This window comes from Heloderma suspectum, chromosome 1, assembly GCF_057233095.1.
Source record: "Heloderma suspectum isolate Gila_16-S chromosome 1, 16-S_ref, whole genome shotgun sequence".
Classification (NCBI taxonomy): Eukaryota; Metazoa; Chordata; class Lepidosauria; order Squamata; family Helodermatidae; genus Heloderma; species Heloderma suspectum.
This window is the reverse complement of record NC_139458.1, coordinates 273,451,419-273,469,847: the sequence shown is the minus strand read 5'-3', so window position 1 is coordinate 273,469,847 and position 18,429 is coordinate 273,451,419. Positions and strand designations below refer to the sequence as shown.

The 18,429-nt window shown below is 43.0% G+C and overlaps 1 protein-coding gene across 11 annotated transcripts in view; it reads left to right on the top strand.

Annotated features, from left to right (window-relative positions):
• SLC66A3 (solute carrier family 66 member 3) overlaps positions 1 to 18,429 on the top strand; it is a 154,374-nt gene that overhangs the window by 1,825 nt on the left and 134,120 nt on the right. For 10 of the 11 annotated variants that reach the window (XM_084826619.1, XM_084826618.1, XM_084826627.1 and 7 more), the window contains exons 2-6: positions 3,290 to 3,372; positions 3,460 to 3,529; positions 5,145 to 5,202; positions 7,988 to 8,108; positions 11,756 to 11,797. In XM_084826619.1, the coding sequence (XP_084682745.1) occupies positions 3,290 to 3,372; positions 3,460 to 3,529; positions 5,145 to 5,202; positions 7,988 to 8,108; positions 11,756 to 11,797 (374 nt within the window). Of the gene's footprint in view, positions 1 to 3,289; positions 3,373 to 3,459; positions 3,530 to 5,144; positions 5,203 to 7,987; positions 8,109 to 11,755; positions 11,798 to 14,818; positions 16,013 to 18,429 lie in introns of those variants that run through there. The other variant, XM_084826623.1, reaches the window with a different exon arrangement.

Here is an 18,429-nt window from a genome sequence, read left to right as displayed (position 1 = left end):
AGAAGCACTCAGATGTCATGTGTCAGTGGTATACAGGGCTGAAGGCAAAAGGACCCCAAAATACCAGCATATTTTGGCACCCCTGTTGTAGGCAGACTGTACCTCTCCTTGCATGCTGTTTGCACTGTTGACTCTGTCCTGAAGACTGTGCAACTTCCCTGCTCCTGACATCCATGCATTGAGTATAGATGTCTGTAGTGGGGCAGCCTACACTTGTAGGCTTTATTTGATTGATTGATTGATTGATTGATTTTATTTACAATATTTGTATACCGCTCCATATCTAAGACAGAAGCTGGAACTCAGTGCAACTGGAATTCCAATCCACATGGAAAGCCTGCGTGAAGGCTTCCCCTCTGTGGACATCCACACCCAACATGTGGACATCAGGGACGAGGAAGTTACGTGACATTAGGGGCAGGGGAAGCAGCGCACCCCTGCTTCCCTTTGTTTGTTTAGAGCCCCCTTCTTACAATTAATGCGTGAATTAAGCTCATGTTGTAGCAGCCAAGGTTCCAGGGGGGCTTCATAAATAATTATTCTGGAAAGTGTGGCTTCCTCTTTTTTCGCACGCTGGAGGAGATCAAATGTTTCTACTTTCGATTTTAAACTAATCACAGTTTCCCAAGATGTCCAAACTCGAGGGAACTGTAGTTTGTTTGAGCTATGGTTAGTGAGAATAAGCCAGGATCAAGTTGTATTAGCCCGGGCTAAGTACGGCTTGTTCTCATAGCAGTAAACTAAATTTTCCCATTACTTTGAACGGACTTCATGTACGCATCAGAATCCTGTAGAGCTTTGAACTGCTCAGCAAGTGTCTTATGTTGGCCATAAACTTGAAAGTGTTGGAAAACATACACTGGCTAGAAGCTCAGATTGACTCACTCATTCAAAACATGTGAAATTCAGCTTTTTCCCTGCTTCTTGGACCTTGTTACAGGGTTTGAAAGACATGTTAACCCACAATGGTTTATTTTTTTGAGTAACCCATGGTGGGTTAGTGTGTCGTCTGCTGCTGTTTTTGCCACCCAAAATAAGCCACCCTGATAACCCATGGTCTGCAGTAAGGGTTGTTTAACCCATCATGGGTTATTGTGTCATCTGTCATGCAGCGTGGGTTAAGTTGCTCGCCTACAGAGTCTCTCAGTAAGAACAGTTAAAAGCGCTGCTGCTGCTCTGCTCCTCTTGGGAGCTCTGTTTCTGTGATCTGCCTAGCAACAGATTGTGCTGTCGACTACACCCTCCCTTCCTCTGGAGAAGCGCTCTGCAAACTTCCAAAGTGCCTTTCGCCTGCGTGCCTCCCCAAGACATTCACACCCGGTACAGTCCCCACGTATCCCACAGAGATGCATTGCCATGCAGGTTTTGCTGGTGCAGGGTTTTACTTGGGCATCTGGGGCCTCCCCATGCGGGGAACCTCTGCATGAAATTTCAAGGATTTAGAGCTGCCACCCCCTTTTGGGTGCAAAGTAGGTTTCACGGGCACATTGCTGGAGATGAAGGAAGGGATTGGAAATCCGTCTTGGGAAGTGGGGCACCAGATGGATACTTTGTGAGCTGCTCGCAAAAACTGCTTCATACCAAAAAGGGGGTGGGGGCACTAAACCCTTGAAAGTTTGCAGGAGGCCCAGCTAAAACCCTGTGGATGGAGCAGTGGGTGTGTGGGGGAAGCAGCTAAGGAATGACACTGTAGAGAATGGCGGGGAGCTGGCAGAGACAGCAGAAGATGCCCCTCTTGTGAAGCTGACCAGTCAGAGGGAGGGAGGTGATGTAGTGGCAGCGCAAGGGACGGTGGGATATGGGGCCCACTGCAAAGGAAGCTGGGATACCTGCCTGGCTGGGCAGGAGGACTAGGGAGGAGGGGCGAGGGGGGAGAAATAAGCTACACACAGTAGCTTTTTTGTCTGATCGTGTGATGGGCACAGTGGCCTATTTTTCAAAACAAGCTGCTGTGAGTAGCTTACAAACTACTATGGCTTAAATTGATGTGCGAACCCGCCCTTAGGGCTGCTTGGTCGCAATGTAAGGGGGAAACATTTAAAGATAAGAGATCTAATTAACAGATCCCCTGCTTACTAGGGACTGGCCCTTATTTCCTGTCTATTTGGCTTAAGTTTAAGAGATGTGATCTGTCTTTAGAAGTACCGAGTCATACAGTTAACTACTTGAAATAGGAAATGATTTTATTAATAAGAAAATACAAATCACACACATTATCCAGCCGTAATACAGAAATAAGAAAAAAATAGAATTAGTTTACTATATTTACCAGTGAAGGATCTGCCTTCCTTCAAAGAACCAGTGAATGGAGCTGAAGGGGACCCTAGGAATCTTGAATGACGGCAGAACATGGCCTCTCAGGCAAGACTCTGCTTTATACTGTTGTGTTTTACCAGCTCCTGTCCCCATTGCCATAACAGGAAATTATAATGTTCTAAGCTTGCTGATTGGTTACAGTAAGGTGGTCTAGCCTCTTGAAAGACCCTTCCTTATAATCAAAGTAACACCCTCTTGCTTTCGAATTTGCAGACATCTTGTTTACAGTTCTATAGAAATTTCCCAACTTGTTCTGTGTTTTTTCCCTGGGTTTCGACCTGTCTGCGGCAGGTCTAATGCCATATGGCACAAGAATTACTCTCATCATGGCCTGATAAGCTGCCTGCCAGTAATAGGCCAAGAGCAAACTTTGGTTCAGAAAGCAGCTTTTTTTAGCTAGGCCTCACTGGTATGTCTAATGCAACGGTTGTCTTAAAAATGCCTTCGCACATTGCATTTTAAATTTCTTACAACACTGCGGTAACAGTAAAAATCACCACTGGCAGAATTTGCTTTCTACACAGTTCTTAAGGGTTCAGCAGCAGGTCTGGATTCCCAGCCTAGTATCTCCATGCCCAGTTGGCTTCCTTTTCCTCAGTTCACCAACTCCCCTTTCCCCTTCCTGCCTGCTTTTTTCTTATAAATAGCATACTGCCCTTATGATACACCAGAGGAGAAGATCAGATCCTAGCTTCATATTCTGGTTTTGAGGGAGCCTTTAAAAGACAGTTTCTGTGTGTCATGATAAACTGGTTTAAGAAACTAGGAAATCTTCAGTGAAATTGGGTGTACATAGGAATGGGAGGGGTGAAGAGGAAGCAGGAAAGGACATAGCCCATTCTCAGCCTGATAAACCGTGGTTTATCAGACCAGGATTGTTATGCCTGAACTTGCTCTTTAATATAAAAATAGAACTTGATGTTCATTTAAGTGTGCATACGACTGTGACTGAAGTTATACCCTTCCCTTTCAGCTTCCTTGTAACCCTGCGGTACATGAGCTATTACAATTATCCTCTTCCAACCTATGTAGAATATCCCATCATCATTGTGCAAGGTAGTAGTACATTGTTTTTCCCCTCCATTGTTGTATCATCCTTTGTTTCTCTCAATCATGCCATAATGATCTAATTTTTCGTTTCAGATGTCATTCTTTTGCTGTTTGTTCTGCATTATAGTGGCAAAATGAAGTATGCTTTGCCCTACACAGCTATGTATCCTTTAATTACCTGTTTGTTCATTTCTATTTATACAGCATTTCTGGCAGTTCTGTTGGCATTCTGTCTTCGGGAATTAAACAACACCCTGCCACCCCCAGTGCACATTTCTCATTTGATGTACATAGTCTCAGGATCTCATCCCAGAGTTTTCCAGGGAATTAAGCTGCTGCATTTTCAACTGATTTCTCTGTGCTAGAGTTTAAGGACTTCCTTGGAGCCCAGACTGTCCTCATCATGGAAGAAATAGTCCATAGCAGGACCAGCTTGGGCTATTCCTGCACAACAACACAGTGAAAGATCTTGGTGCCGGGTTTTTCCTACAATGCATTGAAGCTATTTGACTCACCAAATCAGGAACAGGAGAAAATCCAATGCACTGTATTACCAAACATGCAAAGGCAGAAGCAACTGTAGATGCAAAGGCAGCCTTTAGATTTCATGTGTCTTCTAGAGTCATTTTATTAATTATTTATTAAGAGGTGGTAAGGCTGAGTTGGTTAAGAGGGTGGTAAATATTTCCCTGAGGGAAGGAGAGAAGCTAGCCTGCTTGAAAGTGGGAGAGCTAAGACAGATGCTGAATAAACCTTTCAGTGATCTCACCGTGTTGGAGAATTACTTGTCAGTCTCTAACATTCCATTCTTGGGCACCGTGCTCAAGTGAATGGTGGCCACCTAACCTGAGGCATTTCTAGATGATGCTGATTATTTAAATTCATTTCAGTCTGGTTTTTGAATGAGAGGGTCATTCTGGTGCATAATCTATGCTGGTAACTGGATATGGGAAACATCCCAGCTAGTTCCCCTGGTCAGTAGCTTTTGATACCATCAACCATGCTATCCTTCTGGATTGTCAGGCTGGGATGAAACTTGCAGAGACCATTTTACGGTAGTTCTGGTCCTTCCTAAAGGGTAGATCCTAGAAATGGTGCTGGGGCATTTCTGCTTGACCCTATATTACTGTGTGCTGAAGATGTTTGTATTTAGGTAGGTCTTTATCTGCAGATTGGATCATCTTTCTACTGTTTTCTCTGCACTTTTAAAATTTTGTTTGCTTTGTAGTGATTTTATTGGCTGCCTTTGTTGGAATGGAATTTTAGCTATTTCTTATTGGTTTTTAATTCATTCCTTAAACTACTTCAAGTGGCCCAATTTTAAAACTAGAAAGTCAGGCTATACATACATTTTAATAACTAGAAACCAGATTATACCATAAAAAGGGGAGCTGAGCCTTTCAGCCATGAGGGCTTAATTCCATTTCTGAGAAGTTCTCGGGGGCCGCATTCCAGTGGTGGGCAAGGCCAAAGGCAAAAGGGGCAGGGCCAAGAATACAAAACATAGCATATTTTAGGTTAGAGTTCTTATTGCTAATAAGCAAGGCTTAGGAGAGACATTTCAACCTTTTAGAACAGTGGAAAGCACAAAAGCTGGGAGACCACCAAACAGTCGGCTGGAGGAAGGGGGGCACCTGTGGAACCCGATGGCTGGATTAGGACTCCAGGAGGGCTGGATTTGGTGCCTGGGCCTGAGCTTCTGCACCCCTGCCATAAAACCAGATTATACTGACTATCTAATTGCCATCATCCCTCTGTAACTTAACCTGCAAGATTAGATTTGTGGCAGGATGGTACATGCTAACTCTGCAGAAATGGATAATTGACCTGAGTATGGTAAGTTGTTGAAGGAATGTGCCTCTCTCTCTTTCTCTCTCTCTCTCTCTCTCTCTCTCTCTCTCTCTCTCACACACACACACACACACACACACACACTATAATTGTTCTTGTTTAGTGATTCCAGGTCTTGGTGGGAAGCCCCATTAATTACATGCTGTGGAAAATGTATGGATTTTACAGCCAGAAGCTGCTTGCCTGGTTGTTTTTACATATCTGCATTATGGTATATTGCTATGGACTTCCTCGGCCTGCTTGCTGTGTATGCCACGTGATGATTCATGCTCAAGAGACCAGGAGAAAGGAAGGGTGTAATAGAACTCAGGCATGGTCAAAGTTTGGAAATGTTTTTCCTTGCAGTAAGCTTTGATCCATCCTAGTATTTGCTTATTTTGTAACACAGTGAACTTGTGTAACTCACAGTATTCTTGGAGCATAAGGAAGACATAGGATGAGTTGTCAGGATAAACATTGCCTTAGAAAGCCTAGGACAGGACTCCAACACTCAACACCTAGGAACAGGTAAATGTAAGTTAACTAAAGGCGGGTACGTGCCCTTCATAGGGTGATGCTATGCCCAATTACCATCTACCAGCAAAGGCCCAGACTTAGGACACCAGCACACCAGCTTGATTTCACCCCACTGTTAGAGGCCCAGTTCCTGGATGCCAACACAGTAGTTTGGGCCAATATGCTACCCTGGATAAGGCATATCATAACATAATGTGAGCCACCTGAAGAATAATTTGGTCAGCTGGGGGACTAAAAGTATATAAAGCCCTGGGTTTGGGCATAAGGGCTCCAAAGAAGCCCGAGCCAGATGGCAGCTGAGCCCCCATCCGTCTGTTCCTGGCCAGGCCATTAACCTGCTGTGGAAACTTTGACCAATCTCCCCATAAGGATTGGAGATTTGGGAAGATAGACAATACCCCTTCTGTTGCCTAGTGCCCGATAGGGAACTTAGGAATTATGCAGTGTTTTGCGGTGTGTTTGCTGTATAAGCAAAGTGTTGCATATTGAGTGTGTTCCTTTGAGTCAACCTGTTTTATCTCTGTCCTTGGGCTGGTAAAAAGCACTAAGAGGTGTTGCGAGGGAAAAGCTTCCCTGGGGCAACACCTAGTATCAACCATATTGCAAAACATGATAAATAGCGTGTGTGGGGGGGGGGGGGGCTTGGTTAGTTGGTTAAAATGAACGTTTCTTTCTAAGGTACCATAGTAAAGAAGCCGAAGGGCCAGTCCTTAAGCTCAGCCAGGATGCACCCCTAGGAAGTGTGAAATAAGAATAACATATGTGCACGCTTAAAGAATGTGTGGAAATGCCTTTTGCTTATTGCTGGGTAACTTTAAATATCCCACACAACCTGGGATTAGTGGGGAAGATTTCAAAACCAGCACACCTGCCATCCAGACAGGCCTGCTGCCTTCTGTTTCACAAAGTAAGCACTGCCAAAGTGTGGCTTAAAAAAACACACTTGATGTCTCCCTTTACATTGCTACATTTTACCCTGGGATAAAATTTTGACCTGGTTTCAAAGATGCAGTTAAAGGTTTGCAGTAAAACTGCCGTACGAATCAGTTTAGTGCAGCAGACCAATCCCCTCAGTGGATTGTATCCAGTGGTAGTCTAACTTAAGTCCCATTCATTTCAATGGGTCTCTTCTAAGTAGGTCTAACATTGGCCACAACCCAGTAACTACTGTGTCACCACGGATTGACATGTAGCTCAGGTCAAATGTTTGGGACTTGTGTGTGTGTCCTGGGATGGAAAGGGAAAAGCTGGTATGCACTAGAAAGGGTTGGCTAGGGCTAAAAGTCTACTTTTTCAGTGGCACAGGTAAATAGTGAGCCAATTAGGAGGTGAACTGGTCGGGCTGGGTCCATGAGTCACCAGTGATTCTGTTCCAATCACAGTAGATTTCTGCAAGACTTCTTATTCCTGGCCATCATACATAAGTTCTATCTCATAATGCTTATGAAAACCGAGGGGAGTTCCAGCAGCCTGTGATGGGCAAACATTTGCTTATCCAGTCCATTTTAACAATTTCTTTATTCTGTACCTTTTATCTGTGGATCGAAGGAGCTCTTCAGGTTCCAATTGGCTTTCTTAAAGTACAAGTTCCAATTTCAAGTAGCATCTGTATCTATATTAATGTAAGTTACCAGTAGACTTCATTTGATTAGGGATGGGGTGGGCTGTGTTTAAGCACATTAGTATTTGAAATACCTTTTTTTAAAAGTATAAACACGCCCTTACAGCACAATCCTATATATGTTTACTCAGAAGTCAGCCCCACTGAATGTCTGTATAGAAACCTTCCCCAACCTAGTGCGCTCCCAGTGTGTTGGACTGCAACTCCCAGCATCCTCCAGCTAGCAGGGTTGGCTGGAGGATGCTGGAAGTTGTAGTCTGACACATCAGGGGGGCACCGGGTGGATGGGTGGGGTTGGTGTATAGGGTTGCAGCCCTAGTCTCCAAAATTTCAGAGTAGATCAACTCATCTAAGAGTTACTTTCTCTTAAGGAATTGCCTTATCCTGAGTCAGACCAGTTGTCCGTTGCACCCAGTGCCACATACCCTGACTGGCAGCCACTCTCCAAGATCTCAAGCAGATGCTACTCTGAGCCCTGGTATCTGAAGTGGTTTTGAATTGATGGTGGCAGAGATCCCACTGGGGACCTTCTACATGCAGAAGAACTGCTCTGCCACTGCACCATGCCCCTTCCCCATCTACCAGTCTGCTCTTTGATTTAATAATTGTGCTTCATCCCTTGCTTCTCTGCAGAACATGAGCACTCTAGTAAGTGCAGCAAGTAAGCTGGCTCAGCTCCGATGTCTTTGGCAGACTAAAGATTCCGGCCAAGTGAGTGCTGTGACTTGGAGTTTAGCTTCATATACCTGTGTAGGTAAGCAGAATCTAGAGCTTCTTCTCTTCCCCACCCCTTCAGTTTAAAGAAAATGGTTAACTTGATTCTGATGTCTCCCAATACAGAACAAAGTAGAATGTGACCTAAGATGAAGAAAATACTCTCTTCCTTTATAGGGTTTAAATGGAAACTTAGCTTTTATGAAACAGCTGCTCTTAAATGTTGCTTGTTGCATGGTCTGTAGGACCATGTTCAGTAAGGGAAGCACCTTCTCCATCCAGAATTCAAGCAGTCTGGGTAGGGATGTACGAAAGTCACTTACCTGTTCGCGGATTATGCTGATGCTGGGGGGGAGGCGTTCCATCCCCCACCCCGAAATTCTGGCCGGGGGGGGAGGCGCTCCGTCCCTCCCCCCCCCTCGAATCCTGGCCAGCCGGCTCCGCTTTGCAGGGATTCTGCGGAGCCGCCTCCGCCAGCGGCCGGACATCTGGCCGCTGGCTAGCAGGGACGCAAATGGCGGCGGCCGTCGCCGTTTGCGTCCCTGCAGTCAGCCGTGATAGGCTACGTAAATGTTTACGTAGCCTATCACGGCTGAGTAAAAACAAAAAACAAAAACCCGCGCGTATGCAAATGGCGGTCATTTGTATTCCTTATTTTGGCACGTCTTAGTCTACGTAAACATTTACGTAGACTACGGCGAAAATAAGGGGAACGCAAATAGCGTAGCGTCTACGCTATTTGCGTTCCCCTTATTTTCGCTGTAGTCTACGTAAATGTTTACGTAGACTAAGACGTGCCAAAATAAGGGCGCCGCCATTTGCGTACGCACGTTTTTTTTGTTTTTTGTTTTACTCAGCCGTGATAGGCTACGTAAATCTTTGCGTAGCCTATCACGTTTTTTTGTGTTTTTTTTTAACTTGGAAATGGCGCCAGGAAGATCCGCCTAAGGTAAGTCCCGTCCCGGGGGAGGCGGGGGGGCCAAATGCACTGGCATTCGGCCTCCCCAAGATCCGTGGTGGAACTTTTGTACATCCCTAAGTCTGGGAATGTTTAGCTGTACAGGCAGCCTATCTTGAAGTCACAGTTCAGCTAACCATCCCAAGCCATACGCAATCTTGCCATCTATGTACATGGTACTTCATAAAGATCAGGTATGACGGATCCCTTTCCTGAAGTTCTTGCAGTCTAAACTAGACACAGGCAAACAACAGAGAAAGGGGGGAAATGGAGGCATGGTTCAGCTGGGAACACGTTACTCTGGCTTAGTGGCAATAAGGTGTAGGGACTAGGGAAATGATCTAAAGACTTTCTGGAAAAGGTGTTTTTGGGAGGGACACAGGAATAAGGGAGGTAGTTGCATGGTGGTGTTCCAGGAATCAGTTCCAGGCAAAGGCAGAAGCAAGGGAAAAGCACCTAACATTTACAAAGCACAGTACAAGATAAGACAGTCCCTGCCGATAGGCTCTAATAGACATGATACGAAAGGGAAAAGGAATGCAGAGGGAAGCGGAAAGCAAGCAAATATTGATACCAACTGTTGAAGTTACACGTCTATATCACAGGGCATGCTCAGCTTCGCACAACATGTACCAGAGACGTGAGTTTCCAAAAGCACTCAAAAATGAGAAAATCTCTTGAGCATGTGAAGATGAGTGATTAAAGCATTAAGGATTTGCTGATCTTCTTTCCATCCCTTTCTTTTCCTTTTCTCTGTGTAGTCTTTGTTTTATGGTAGGCAGGGCAACAACAGGAAGTGCAGATTGGGTGCTGGAGGAAAGGAATTGGAGATTTTTTTTGGTAATGTTTTTAGAAAAATAAGCAAAAAGTATGCCTCATTTGACAATTGTTTGTCTCCATCCACTCTTTCTATACCTCGGCTTGAAAGGAAGAGAGATCATTTAAGTGAGCCGATTGCTACCTTTTCTACTGTGGCTGATTAGCATAAGGTGGTTCAGTAGTTATTTATGGGTCATTGGTGAGTGTGCAGAAAAGTATATGGGTAGAGCTATTTAGTCCTGGAGAATGGTATGAGGGCACGATGGGTTTACTTTGTTAAGCTAAACAGGCCCTTGGCCTGATCAGCACCTGGATGGAAGACTGCCTAGGAGCCTTGTGTAAACTACTCCGAGTTCGATATGTGAAATAAATTTGGCATTTCCCCCCCAGTGACTAGTGAGAGCATTGATACCGGACTTCAACACGCATAGATATGCTACGAAGTACCTCTTCTCTCAGCCAATAAATTTGAAATGTTGTTATTAAGGCTGTTAGCGAATTAATTTTTTCAGTTGATCAATAGGTTAAAAGGCAGATGTTTAAACTTTAAATATATTTGCATATTACCCAAACCTCAACCTTTACCTTGGCCTTTTTAAGAGATTGACGCTGCAAGCCTATACACACTTAACCTGGGAGTAAATCCCATTGAAGTCAGTGGGACTTATGTCTGAAAAGAAATACATAGGATTACACTGTGAAGAAAGTATAAAGTAACATTGTCATAAAACGCAAGCTACCACTCATTGTGGGTGGTAAAGACCATCTTTAGTATTTTCAGTTACTACTGAAAGTTACTACTGATCATACCAAGAGACAAAATTGCCTTTAAAAAACCGACCAGTATGTCCTTAACTTGCAGCCTTGCCGAAGACTGGCAAAAACTGACACACACACCGTAATTAATCAATTAACGCTTAGTTGATTATTGATCTGCTAATGAAAGCTAGCTGTCCTTTTTAGGGAGAGTGTGGCCAGTTTCTTACATTAGTAATTGGAAAACAGTAGCATTGGTAGCTCAAAGCAGCAGTCTTCTACTTCAGTCCTCACAGAGAATCTTGTTTGAAATTAGTTAATTTCATTCAGAATACTACATACCAAATGATCATTTTAGCATTTGCATCAAAGGTAATTTGTGTAAGTCAAGCTTGTCACCTATGCATAGTTGGAGAGCAAGCCTAGATGACAATAAAGTAATTGCTAGTGGTCACTTGATTTCTCTTGAAACGTTGCTTTAGGCAACCTTTGAAGGCAATAGTTCCTGTTGCCTTTACTGAATGCAAATATGTCAGCAGCTCAAATAACAGACTAGACTATATCGAAACAAGTCAGAGCTGTTCATGACTGAAATAGAATTGGCTCCAAAGAACTGCCCCAAAAGCAAAAATTTGGGTCGAATTTGGAGGTTCCTGTTCAGAATAGACATCTGAGGAATGTTAAGGGAAGCCAAAAGTGTGTGTCAGCCTAATGGCAGAGGGCTCCACACATTCCTGTCTAGAGATTGCTCAGCTGTGCTGTGGGTGCCACCTGCCTTTCACCAGCACTGGATATTCTGTTGGGAGTGGTGAAGAAACTCTACGCACACTATAGGCAAAGTTGATTCAAGTTGGAACTGGAGTCATTGGCAAACTTTACCCAAAGCAAAATTTTGAATCAAATACGGAAGAAGCATCATCTGAGGAACTGAAAGAGAAAAGTTTGATAAGATTAGCAAAATATCTTGTGTCTGAGGCAGGGTCTGCATATCCCTAGATTAAACTATGTCATTTGAAGTAAAGCATATGATACAAGTAGTCAACTGCCTATCTTGGGGGAACTATGAATTTCAGAGGGCCAACCAGAATATTTGCTTGACAACTTTCAGGTTTTGGATATTTAAGGTATGCTGACATATTCTCTCTCAATTACAGCAAGAATATTTACAACTTTAATGACGACACAGGATGTTACAGGTAATACTGTGTGTGTGTGTGTGAGAGAGAGAGAGAGAGAGAGAGAGAATTTAAATTTGTTTTGCTGACAAGAGATTCTTATGTAGTGGGCAAAGAGGCTCTCATTGGGCCAACATTTTGATGGTGTGAGAGAGGCAAGTTTATCAGTTATCATACCTCTACCTCATTCAGAATGGAAGGAAAGCAAAGTGCTTACAAGCATTTGCCCTGTTCAGGTGTTTTAGCCCAGACGTGATGAGGGGGAAGCAGGGAAGCGGAGACGTGCCTCACATCCCCGTCATCATTTAATTTCGTTTGTATACTGCCCAATAGCCAAAGCTGTCTGGACAGTTCACAAAAATTGCAGCCTAAAAATGCAACATAACCAAAGCGTAATATAAAATGTTTAGCATTCAAAATTTAAAAAACAATTTAAAAAAGCTAAAAAAGCCCAGTTACAGTAAGATACCAGGACCTGATAAAACAGCTGGCAAAACCCCCGTCAAATGCTGGGAATAGAGGAAAATCCTAACCTGGTACCAAGAAGATGGCAGTGTTGGCACTGGGCAGACGCTCTGCACATAGGAGGACAAAGGTCTGTAACGGGGAGACTGCTGTTCCTATGCAGGGTCTTTAATCATGTGAGAAGCCACCACGCATACAGCAGGCGCTTGACCGCAAGCCTTTGCTCTTCCCCCTCCAACACAGGGCGATGGGGCAACAAGGATTCAACGGAGGGGCCAGGCCAGTGAGCACGTCTCCACGGCTCTCTCACATCTTTCTAATGCATGAGACTTTGAATGCCTGAATAGGGCTATTGAGCCACTCCCATCTGCCTCTGTAATCGGCCATCATCGGATCATTGGAAGCTGCCTTATACTGACCTGGTTCACTCGATTACCGCAGCCCACCATGGCTTATTAGCCGCAGTGGGTTGCAGGTTGCCAATCTAAAGACCTCGCCACTGTGGCTTCTCTTTATGTGTGAACCCAGTGAGAGTGGGTTGTTGGGGTGATTGACAAGCCACCCAGAACCCATGGGCTGTTTTAGGGTTGTGGGTGGCTTGTCAACCACTCCAGCAACCCACCCTCGCCAGGTTCGCACTTAACAAGAAGTTACGGTGTGCCTCTGCTGGACCCCAAATATTCAAAATGGCAACCACCACCATGATGGAAAGCCCCATGGGGAAATTCACCCACAGTGGCTTCTCGTTGCAAACCGGGCCACTGAGTCAGGCGATTGGTCCATCTAGCTCAGTATTGTTGACACTGACAGGCAGTGGCTCTCCAGGTTTTAGGCAGGCATTTCCAGCCCTACCTAGAAATGCTGGGGCTTGAACCTGGGAGTTTTGACATGCAAAGGTACTACTGAGCTATAGCCCCTCCCTAATCCATTTTAACTACTTGAACTAACAAATTTATGCATTTTGTATCATTTACTCTCTAGGCACGACATTGAGTTTAGTTCAGAATAGACAATTACCACTATTTGGAAGGGAAAAAATGGAATTTTGCAAGTGTCTGTTAGAGGCTATATTTCGTTAAAACTATCACTTCAGGAGAAAATCTTGAAATGTTTTGGACAAATCAGCCTTTTGGCCTCAGATCTCTATTTGTGTGTTTGAAAAGGAGGGATTAGTATAACTGTTGTGGGAATTTGACTTTACTCTGAATATGAATAGAGCGTTAAAAGTGATTTCGGGTGCATTCCTGTGCATGCTTAGACAGAAAAAGCTCTACAGCTCCCAATATGGCTGGGAATGCTGGTTGTAGGAATTTTTTTCTGTCTAAACATGCATAGGATTGCACTGTTAAGCAGGCACTATTATTATTAATGAACTAGTATAAATCCCGTGTCACCATGAGGGCTAATAGTCTGAGAATGATTGGATAAAAATATGTTTGCCCATTTCCTTTGTGACTGGAACAACTTTACACTTTTAAAATAAATGCACTACAGATAAACCAGCAAAGGTGAAAACAATAAAAAAGATTTTCTTTTTAAAAACATCATTTACAATATTCTTGAAGTTTAAGGTTGAAAACGTGAGGTCAGATCAGGTGCTGTTTGGGGTGGAGCAAATAAACCAGCACTGAACCAGTGAGGAATAGGAGACTATTTGGCATGGAGCCAAGAAACATACTGTTTTGCTATTATGAGCTTTGAACTTTTTAGAAATTTCAAAATTTGATTTAAAAAAAAAAAACATATAAAAATTACATTTAAAAAAAGAACACCCAAGTTTCTCCCTGTCAACTTTTCCTCTTCTTTCCAGTGTCCTGTTTTTGTCTGTCTTCTCCCTCTGGTGTCCTTTCAGCTCTTCCTCCTCTGCTTCCCTTCCTCCTCTCATTATCACCAGCTGACTTTTCTTCAGCCCCTTTCACAACATTCCATGCCTGTTCATTCCTTGGCCCAGCACTGTAAGAGCTCACAGGAGTAAGCATTATTACATGTACATACACACACATGTTACATTAAATACACAGTGTGGGGCATCTGTATGAACCTCCCCTTTGCCTCATCCCTCTCCCTTCCTGAGCTGCCCAAAGTTCAAGCATTGAACTTTTTCGAAGTTTCTACATTTTTGGCACGTCTGCACTGCTCAAGCTTCAGTTTAAAACAAAAATGAGCGAAATTGTTCCGGAAGATCTCTAGTAGTAAGCCTTACACGACTGTATTCTTATGTAACAAGATGGATGGGAATGCACATCCCAATCTGCACACTTCCATCCCACTCCCACATGAGTATTGTACTAAATATTCAGCATCCAGCAGTTGTGCATCAAAATACCATCTGCACCTACTTGCATATTAAGGTGAGCGTCATGTGGTTCCCATTCCAGTAAGAGGGTCTGTGTGCAGACCTCACCTTGCTGGATGAGGCCAAAGGAAAACAGGACTTTTGAGTGCTTATGTTGTTAAGTAGGCGTTGTGTTGTTAGGTTGACATAACTCTTAACATAACTGTAAATTTTAACAGATTGGAGGGTAAAATGGAAAAATAAGACAAATCAGTTCAGTGGTACACTTTTTGTTCCCCCAGTTCTGGTCCGTTTCATAGTCATGTTGGCTCTTAATATATGGGTCCTAGCAACTATACTGCAGTACAGGAAGACAGCTAAGAAGGAAGACTAAGATGGGAGCTCTTCTGCCTATTTTAAATAGCTGGTAACAAAAGGAAGAATGGAACCAATCGAAGACAAAAGTATCATTAAGTTTAATTAACCCAACACTCCATTTAATGGGAAGCTGCTGGTGTTTACATACTGAAGATAAATGTGTCAATATGAATTCAATAACAAAGCTTCAAAGTCCGTTGTGATGTACACACCTGGTGGGCATATTGTTTTGTTGGAAATGTTAATGGACAGTATTTTAGGAATGTAGTGTGTATATGTGTATGCTTTTAACTCTACTGAAATGTTTGATCAACTTTTCAGAACTTCATCTCTGAATGTTTCTGTGAAATAAGTGTTCTTGCTGAAGTTGTCAGCGTTTCAGTAAAAGTCCAATTTGTCATATTCCTAGCTCTGTTGTCTACCAAGCACAAATATTGTCCCAGAGTGTAGAGGTCGCAGCATCCTTAATAAGTATTTGCACCCTCCTACCAAAAAATGTTCCGTGAAATCTAAAGCAGAATCAAACTGGCTTATAGTAGCTTATATTGTATATAAGGAGGAAGGACTTCTGGGCCCATGTGGGTGATGGGTCGGGAGAGCCCTTCATAGAAGCCTTTATTCCTCTGGTTGATAAAACCTGTTGTCCCTGCCTCAGAGAAAGTTAGTTGTGCTCAAGTCCCATTGACTACAATGATTTTAAGTGTGGCTAGCTTTCTTTAGATTACAGCCTTAATCTGTTATATATCCAACTTCCTAACTTTAGCTGGCTCTCACATCTCTTTTATTGGTGCCTGTCAGAGAGCGAGCCTATATACATACTTTAGCTAAGCCTTAGCTCCTAAGACTCTTTCAAAACGTCTTGAAATGAGGATTTTTTTGCAAAATTCCAAGGTATTTCAGAAATGAGGAATGTTGGTGTTTCCAAACATGTCAGTAAACCAGCAGCTATTTCATACTTCCAGTGGAGCAAGTAAAAGGCAAGAATGTTCCTTTGAACTGACACTACAATGTGTTTACCTTTTTGAGCAAGCCATGAAACTGTGTATATTTAGAACTCCATTGAACAAATGAAAGGTTTATTTTACATTAAACAATACAATAGGCATTGCATTTAACTATTTGCACAAATATTCTGTGACTTTTTCTTTGGTATAGCAGTTGTGCATCCTACTTTGCAGCAAAGAGAAATGGGTATGTGGACTTCTCTAGTGTCCTATTATTGCCATTTAGGAGACCTTCAGCGTAGAGGTACCCTTGCTAAGATTGCAGATGCTTTGCAATCTTGCTGTGGTAATTCTTTATAGTTGATGAGATTTGGTGTGCTGTAGGAGCTAGAATATTGATACTTCGAGAGAACCAAGTTCAGATTTCAGTCAGACATGAAATTTACTGCAATGGAAGGCTGGTGTTGAGTGTCCTGGGTAATCAGTCTAGGGTTGTAATCCTAAACACACAGAGAAGTCCTGTTGAACCCAGGCACTTTTCAATGAACATGTTTGTGATCAGGCACTGGGTATTACTGATGAACTACCACCACTAATTAGTCTACCATGGGAGCCCTGGAGGGCAACCACCACAAACATGACAAAGCAGCATAAAAATACTGTTGCCACTTTGCACTTTTGGGCTCTCATAAGTTCATGACTTTGATGTACTTTTTGCTTTCAGCTATTAAGGACTAAGATGTACATTAATCGTTAATTTTTTGCAGCAGTTGGTACAACTAACTAAAACAAATTCCAGATTTCTTGTTAGAAGTCAAATCTTTCAGGATGGAGGTCCTTGGCAGCAGTTTCCTGTAGTGTGCATAGACTACCCAGGAATTCCCATTGTCTGTGTCTATCTGAAAAAATCTACACCTTGTTAGTGTGGCTGTGGCAAGTGTAATGAGCGGGGGTGGGGGGCACCCAAGATCTGAATAGATAAAGATCAAAAACTTGATCTATTTTTTATAACAGTTAGGAGTTCCTACAAGCTGGAACTAAAATTTGCATACCTCAACTCCAGCCTGAAATGCACATATTATTCAAATATTTGTCAACATGCTTCACACAGATTACCCCACAATTTAAGCAGGATCCTCATGGACCATCTTCTTAGCCCAAATATTATCGCTCTTACCACACTGCCAGCTACGTCAAGCATAAGACCAACACTGACAGAGTTAGCACTGATTTAGTTATTTCTAAAAAGCTGTCATTGGCCAGTAATACACAAATTGTGCATTGTCTTGCTCCTGAGCCTGTTAAGCAACAGCCTGAACTCCTATGAAGAAGAGTGGGATACATAGTAAAAAAGCTAGCTAGGATATGGCAGTGTACAAATTAATAGATGATACCTTCCTGCTGGAACATCAAGCCCGCTTTCTGTCAAACTTGGGAATCCCAGTGATGCCTTCACTTACCAGTTTCATTGCTGTATTCCCCTGCTGAGAGCTATAGGATAGGTACAGAACCTAACCCAAAGAAGCCCATGTTGCAAACGCTAAATTATGACATCCGTGAGTAGAGGTGCTGCTGCAAGCAGCTTAGTAAATTCCCATTGGAGGCAAATCATGGCATCAGATTGATAAATTGTACACATGCTGGCCTCAACTCCTCTTAATGCAGTCTTTTAAGAATCTCTGAACATCGAGTGGTGTTATAGCAGCAACCTTGGTGTTTTAAGTACTTCTATCCAGGGTTCTCCAGTGCTGTAGGCTGAGAGTGTAATTGGCAGAGATTGAATTTATGAACCTGATGCCTCAGACCCCAGTCCTAGAATCTCAGATGGCACTGAACCCTAGAAAACAGTCTTCCGACAAGAGGGAGCTAGCTGGTCCTCAGCACGGTTCTAAGTATTTATTTATTGTATTTTTATCCCGCTCCTCAGCCAAAAAAGGCTCCCGGAGCGGCTTACAATCAGTGAACAAAGATGACAGTCCCTGCCCGCAGTAAGTGGGGAACCACTCTTCATATATTAGAGAGGATCCAAACATCCATCAGTGACTCAAGTCCAAGATGTTAGGAAAGGATATGCTGTGCAGAATACAAATCCTATATGAATGCTTACCAAGACCTAAGCCCCATGAGTTCAATGGTATTTATTCACAAAGCAGGCACACAATTGAAGCCTAGGGCTGTTTTATGTAACTGCATTTTTTGCGCTGGTAAGGTTTGATTGGACATCCAAAGGTTGAAGGGAGACCTATTATTTTCTGATAGAATATACCAGTCTTGCACATATCAGTAATTTTTAATTCTCCCCAGCTCAATCTTATTCTCTGGAAATGAGCTGAATTACTGCTTAAGACACAATTTGCAGGCAAAGATCAACACCTGTATTTCTTCATGTCTCACACGGTGCTACATAAAACTCCAGTTTTAAACACAGGGAACCTTTCCCCCATATTGGGTTACGTTCCAAGGAGGTTTTTTTAAAAAAATGCATTTCCCCATAGCCATGTGGAAGCCACTTTAAATCAACTTTCCAACATCAGAAATTATGTTATCTTACTCAAATAGTTTATTTAAAAATAGATATATATATATTTCTT